Source organism: Vigna radiata, chromosome 8 (assembly GCF_000741045.1).
Source record: "Vigna radiata var. radiata cultivar VC1973A chromosome 8, Vradiata_ver6, whole genome shotgun sequence".
In the NCBI taxonomy this organism is placed as follows: domain Eukaryota; kingdom Viridiplantae; phylum Streptophyta; class Magnoliopsida; order Fabales; family Fabaceae; genus Vigna; species Vigna radiata.
Window position 1 is genome coordinate 5,880,446 of NC_028358.1, and position 7,539 is coordinate 5,887,984.

A 7,539-nucleotide genomic window follows, 5' to 3' on the forward strand; every position below is an offset into this window, starting at 1 on the left:
CAGAATGAAAAGAGAGGAGAGCACATACAGATTGGGGATTTTTCCATGGGCTGTGCAACTTTCCAGGAGCAGTTGCGAATCTCTTTTATAACTGATTTAAAGAGATTAAAATTAAATAGAAAAGGAATAGAAGATCTACACAAGAGTGAAGGCGAAGGAGTATAAACGTCCAAGTTGGAATTGAAACAACTCCCTTCTCACCTTAAATATAGGTTCCTTGATGAGCAAAAGCTTAATCCAGTAATTGTGAGCAATGAACTTTCTTGTACTGAAGAAGATAAACTCTTAAGGGTGTTGAGGGAGTATAAATCTGCCCTTGGGTGGAAAATTGATGATTTCCAAGGTATTAGTCCTACTGTGTGCATGCATAAAATTTATTTGGAAGAGGATTTCAAACCTGTGCGTCAGCCACAAAGAAGACTCAACCCGACTATGAAGGAAGTGGTAAGGAAAGAAGTAATTAAACTGTTAGATGCGGGAATTATCTACCCAATTTCTGATAGTGAGTGGGCGAGTCTTGTTCATGTTGTACCTAAGAAAGGAGGAATGACGGTGGTGACAAATGAAAACAATGAGCTCATTCCTACAAGAAAAGTCACAGGGTAGCGAATGTGCATAGATTACCGAAGGCTGAATCAAGCCACAAGAAAGGACCATTTTCCACTACCATTCATAGATCAAATGCTGGAAAAATTGGTAGGACATGCATATTATTGCTTTCTAGATGGGTACTCTGGGTACAACCAAATAGCAGTAGCTCCTGAGGATCAAGAAAAGACGGCATTTACATGTCCCTATGGAGTCTTTGCCTATAGGAGGATGACCTTCGGTCTCTGCAATGCACCTGCAACATTTCAAAGGTGTATGTTTTCCATCTTTTCTGATTTGATTGAAAATTGCATTGAGATCTTTATGGATGACTTTTCTGTATTTGGCTCTTCATTTGATTCTTGCTTAGCTAATTTAACCTTAGTGTTAAAAAGATGTCAAGAAACTAATCTAGTGCTAAATTGGGAAAAATGTCATTTTATGGTGAGAGAAGGTATTGTTCTTGGTCATCACATCTCTGCTAAAGGCATTGAGATTGATAAAGCAAAGGTGGAAGTAATAGAACAATTACCTCTTCCAGTGAATGTAAAAGGGGTAAGAAGTTTCTTAGGTCATGCAGGTTTTTATAGGCGGTTTATCAAAGACTTTTCTAAGATAGTAAAGCCTATGACTAATCTTCTTGAAAAAGAAACCCCTTTTGTGTTTGATGATGCATGCTTGCAAGCATTTTTAACCATAAAGGAAAAACTTGTTTCTGCTCCTATAATTACAACACCTAATTGGTCTTTACCATTTGAATTGATGTGTGATGCGAGTGATTATGCTGTGGGCGCTGTATTAGGACAAAGAAAAGAAAAAGTGTTTCATGTGATATATTATGCTAGTTGTGTGTTAAATGAAGCTCAAAAGAATTATGCCACGACTGAAAAAGAATTGCTTGCAGTAGTGTTTGCATTTGATAAATTTCGATCCTATCTTGTTGGGTCAAAGGTCATTGTTTACACTGATCATGCTGCTTTGAGATATCTATTTGTTAAGCAGGATGCCAAGCCACGATTAATACGTTGGATTCTCTTATTACAAGAGTTTGACTTGGAGATCCGAGATAAGCAGGGGAAGCAAAACTTAGTGGCAGATCACCTTTCAAGATTGAAGTTTGATGAAGGAAATTAGGACATCAAGCCTATTGCAGAGGAGTTTCCAGATGAGAAGTTAATGGCCATTACTTCCTTGCCATGGTTTGCAGATTTTGCTAATTTTAAAGCAGGAGGTATAATTCCAAATGACCTCACTTTCCAACAAAAGAAAAAGTTCCTACATGATGCCAAGTGCTATTTTTGGGATGATCCCTTGTTGTTCAAAAGATGCGGAGATGGTATGATCAGAAGATGTGTTCCAGAAAATGAATTTGAGAACATCCTTTGGCATTGTCATGGGTTTTATTGGCCTACCCTTTTTAAAGATGCCCATAGTTTTGTGAAACACTGCGATAGATGCCAAAGAGTTGGCAATATTTCCAAAAGACATGAGATGCCCATGAACAACATACTTGAAGTAGAGATTTTTGATGTTTGGGGTATAGATTTTATGGGGCCCTTTCCATGATCTTTCTCAAACCAATACATTTTGGTTGCTGTGGATAATGTATCTAAATGGGTAGAGGCTGCTGCGTTGCCAACAAATGATGCTAAGGTGGTGGTTTCCTTCATCAAGAAACAAACTTTTTCCAGATTTGGGGTACCGAGAGCAATCATTAGTGATGGGGGCTTACATTTCCATAACAAGCAATTTGCATCACTTTTGGGCAAATATGGTGTGAGACACAAGATAGCTACCCCTTATCATTCCCAAACCAGTGGACAAGTTGAAATTTCCAATAAGGAGTTAAAAAGAATTTTGGAAAAAGTCGTGAGCTCGTCTAGAAAAGATTGGTCGAGAAAATTAGATGATGTACTTTGGGCTTATCGAACAACTTTTAAAACTCCAATTGGGATGTCACCATATCAGTTGGTGTATGGCAAATCTTGTCATTTGCCGGTGGAACTTGAGCATAAAGCATTTTGGGACATTAAATTGCTAAATTTTGATTTGATGACTGCAGGTGAGAAACGACTGCTTCAATTGGATGAGTTAGATGAATTCAGATTGCAAGCCTATGAAAATGCCCAGATTTATAAGGAGAGGACCAAAAGATGGCATGATAAAATGATTGTGCTGAGAGAGTTTACCCCAGGGCAGCAAGTTCTATTGTATAATTCCAGACTTAAGTTGTTTCCTGGAAAACTCAAGTCTAGGTGGTCAGGTCCTTTTGTGGTTCAAAAAGTTTTTCCTTTTGGAACAATTGAAATCTCTGACCTTAATGCTGAGAGAAGTTTCAAAGTAAATGGTCAAAGATTAAAGTTGTATTTAGGAGGAGATGTTGAAAAAAATAGGACCAGTGTCTCATTCACGGCATCAAAGTGTGCTGCTGAAATTGAATCTCCTTAATCTCTTTTATTTTCAAAAAAAAAAAAAAAGAAGAAGAAGAATGTAATTTTGAGCAACAAAAATATCAAGTAAAATGATGAACATAAACAAATGATTGGATTCAAATGATATAAACAATGTTAGAGAATTGATTTTGTACCTTTTCATATAAACTCCTCTCCTTTTCAATCGATGTGCAAATTATAATTATCCACTTGAGTTTATTAAGAGCTTGTTTTCCCCTAATCCCTTAGATAGGCAAACTTATCTATTGAATTTACACCCCCAATCCCTTAGGCCAGTTACAAATCCAATAAGATCATGAAGAACAATTATATCTCAATTTCAAACTAACTAGTTGTGCCTAATTTCCCAATTGTGACAACATCTAATCTGTTCTATTTATAAACGCAAGCAATTACCAATCTCCCAATTGTGAAACTGCTCATAGAATAGACATTAAAACATAAATAGAACACAAGGATAATTAAAATTAAGCAAACATCAATTGAAAAGGTTCAAAAAGTATAATCAAAAGCACTACATCAATCCTCTAACAAATGGAAAATTAGTTCTGTATAATGTAAAAGAAGTTCCAAAAGCAAAGTAAGAAAAAGCAGAAGTAGAAGAAGAAGAAGTCGCCCAAATGTCCGTGAACGTCCCTCTCTTATCTCCCTTTCCACGTTTTTAAAACTTCCCCCCTTCTTTTCCACTAATTCCTCCTTTTTAGGAGAGTGGTTACTCTCACTCAATAACTTCCTTCAATTTCTCTTTAACTTTAATCTCTTTAAATCAGTCATAAAAGAGATTAGTAACTGCTCCTGGAAAATTTCACAGCCCATGGAAAAATCCCCAATCTGCATGTGCTCTTTTCTGCTTCAATTCTACAATTCCTGACGTGGATCCACTGGTTGTGGTAAAGACCACAACTCACTTGTGAAGCTCTCTGTTTTGTCTTCTATTTTCTCGAGCTAACTCCACGGGTCGTGAAAACTTTCACAACTCAGTTGTTGAACTCTCTGTTTAGCGTCTGCATTTTGGAGCAAAATCCACAGGTTGTGAGATTGTCCATAGCTAGGTTGTTGAACTCTCTGGTTTCATTTCTTCATCTTAGACATCAATTCTTCCCAAATTGTGATTTTGGCACTTAGAATCATCAATCTACAAGAAAAACACAAAATCCCAATGTATGATTCGAAACAGAGATAATGCATGAGTAAATCCTTCAATCAATGCAATTATGTATGCAAATGATCTAAACTCAGATATGAATGCAATTACATTTTACTCACACATCAAAATACCCCAAGCTTAGACATTTGCTTGTCCTCAAGCAAAGAGAATTCAACTAACACAGAATGATTATGCACACAGAATGATGGATGAATCTAAATGGAAAGATACCCTCTCATCTCAAGTTCAGTTCAAACAATGATATTCCTCAAGCACACATTTCACAATGTTTTCAGCATGACGACTAACTTATTGGGACCCTAAGTGCAATTACTTAGTTGAGGTATGACACTAGACATCAAGGCAGATAATAGGAAAAATTTTCTATTAGGTTCCTCACTTAGAAGACACTTACCTGCCAACTAAACATGGATCTTCCACTCAATTACTTGCCACACTCAGTCTCAAAGGAGTGTCTCTTCCCTAGTAACATACAGTCTCAAAGGGGTGTCAATTTATTCACTCAATATTTATTACTATTTTCTTATTTTTTTATTTTTTTTTGTAATGTTGTTTTGACAGACAATTCTCCAGTAACCAAGTGGAGTGAGTGTCACCATAGAAACCTAACAAAAAGCATTTTCTAACTTGTACATCTCAAAAATTATCTTCCTTAAGTGTTAGTGTCAAGTCTCACTGTGTAGTGTGTGAAGTTTCTCAACAAGCAATCAGAAATATGTACTCACAGTGTGCTTAGAAAATGTCATTGTATAAAACATAGAACTTAGAGCTAAGATGATACATTTCCATTTAAACATGAAATGCAACATGCAAATGTAAAAATGATGACTGCCCTGAAACAGTCTTCTTTGTCAAGCTTGTGCTTCACTGCTTCATTCATAGAAAATGTGACTTTTTCATCTGCTACTCTTAACATCAACTGTCCTTGTTCTACATCTATCAATGCTCTTCCTGTGGCTAAGAATGGTCTTCCCAATATGATTGGGACTTTAGCATCTTCTTCCATGTCAAGAACCACGAAATCTGCTGGGAAAATAAATTTATCAACCTTCACTAAAACATCTTCCACAATTCCATATGGATAAGTCATTGATCGGTCTCCCAATTGTAGAGTTATCATAGTGGGCTTTACTTCTCCAATCCCCAGCCTTTTAAAAATTGACAAAGGCATCAAATTGATACTTGCTCCAAGATCACACAATGCTTTACCGACTGTTATATTTCCAATCTCACATGGAATGACGAAGCTTCTTGGGTCCTTCAACTTGGGAGGTAATTTTTGTTGAATTATTGCACTGCACTCCTGTGTGAGCATAATTGTTTCATCTTCTTGAAGCTTCCTTTTCTTTGACAACAAGTCTTTCATGAATTTAGCATAACTTGGCATTTGCTCCAATGCTTCAGCAAATGGAATATTAATGCGGAGCTTCTTAAAAACATCAAGAAATCTTGCAAATTGCTTGGCTTGTTCTTGCTTCTTCAACCTTTGAGGGAATGGAATTGTAGGGACATACTCATGCATCTTTTTCTCACTCTCTTGATTTTTTTTCTCCCTCTTTCTTTTCCTCACATTTTCTCTCAATTTCTTTTTCAACACTCTCTTCTACTATTTCATCAACTCTTTTCTTTTTCTCTCTCTCCATCTCACTCCTTTTTTCATTCTTTAACACTCTTCCACTCTTCAATTGAATTGCCTTGCATTGTTCCCTTGGGTTTGGTATTGTGTCACTAGGGAATGTGCCAGGAGATCTCTCTGAGAGTTGTCTTGAAAGTTGACCAAGGTCTAGTTTGTTGGTTCCTCCAATTTGCATTAAGATTGGTAGAAAACTTATTTTGTTGTTGTCCCACTACATTAACTTGTGGCTCTTGGTGAGTGGCTTGACATTCACCATTCTGATGCATTCCTCTAGAAAAATCACACCCTGGAGATCTTGTATTCACATTATTTGCTTGCATATTTCCCAGCTTCTGAGTTAAATCCGTGATCTGTTCTGTTAACAACTTGTTTTGGGCTAAGATATCATCCAAAGTATTAACCTCCAACACTCCAGCTTTTCTATTTTGACGGTCAAACTGCATATTCACTGTGTTGTTTGCCATTAATTCAAGAGTCTCCAAAGCTTCCTTTGGTGTTTTCAGATTGAATGATCCTCCACTTACTGCATCTAAAATTGCCTTAAAAGAGGGTGAAAGACCATTATAGAAAATCTGCACTAGCAATCATTCTAGTAGAGCATGATGTGGACATTTCCTCATTAGCTCCTTGTATCTTTCCCATGCCTCATATAAGGATTCAGTTTCTTGGTGCACAAAGGTAGTGATCTCATTTCTCATTTTCGCTGACTTGGAAGGAGGAAAGTATTTTGTTACAAATTTTGTAGCCATCTCCTCCCATGTAGAAATACTTCCTTGAGGTTGTGATTGAAGCCAGTTTTTCGCTTTATCCCGTAGAGAAAAGGGAAAAAGCCTCAAACGAATTGCATCATCTGAAACTCCATTAATCTTCAAGGTATCACAGATTGCCAGAAAATTCTCCAGGTGAGAATTAGGATCTTCTGAAATTGCACCTCCAAATTGATTCTGTTGAATGACTTGTAACAAGGCAGGCTTGATTTCAAAATTATTGGCTTTAATAGGGGGTCTCACGATGCTCCCTTGATGGTTGTTAGGATTTGGCATTGAATAATCTCGAAGACTTCTTCTTACAGGTTGTTCTTCTGCCATTTTTGATGTCTCCTCTTCGTGTTCAATTCGTCTTTGTTCCTTTCTTCTTTCTCTCTTCCTTCTTCTTGCACTACTTCTGTTGCTTCTAGCTGTGCGTTCAATTTCTGAATCAAAAAGTAAATCTTCTGATGATACTTTGGCAAGTGTACCAAATCGTTTCAAGTAATAAACCATGGTAAGACCAGGTATCGTTTTCCCAAGGGACTCGTAATACTAGAGAGTTGTGCGATTAACAACTCATCTAGACTCAAAAACAACTCATCATTTAAGAATATGTGCAAAATGATAAATTCACAGATAATTACAAGGTTGGACTTTGGTATTGAAGGCACTTAGAAATGGAAAAGACTAGAAATGGTATGAAATGACAATGTTAAAGTTAGTTTTCACCAATTCACTCTTATGTATACCTAATTTCATCTCCTCTCCATCAATTTACTAAAGTCAATCCACTAAAACACTCTAACCCTAATCCCTTAGGTGAAAGAGCCTAGGTTTTCCTATCAAACTCCAATCCCTTGGAAAATTTAACAAGCAAAACCCGCATTAAGAACTAGGATCTAAGACAACATGTGAATCATCTTCCATCCCTAGAATCAATGAACC

General features: G+C 36.8%; 1 protein-coding gene and 1 pseudogene across 1 annotated transcript; one reads left to right on the forward strand and one right to left on the reverse strand.

Moving 5' to 3' along the window:
- Positions 1-310: 310 nt before the first annotated feature.
- Positions 311-3,036, forward strand: LOC111242262 (annotated as a pseudogene).
- Positions 3,037-4,978: 1,942 nt separating this feature from the next.
- On the reverse strand, positions 4,979-5,731 carry LOC106770135. Its single transcript, XM_014655959.1, has one exon. The coding sequence runs from the start codon at positions 5,729-5,731 to the stop codon at positions 4,979-4,981; it is 753 nt and encodes a 250-aa protein (XP_014511445.1).
- Between the last annotated feature and the right edge of the window lie 1,808 nt (positions 5,732-7,539).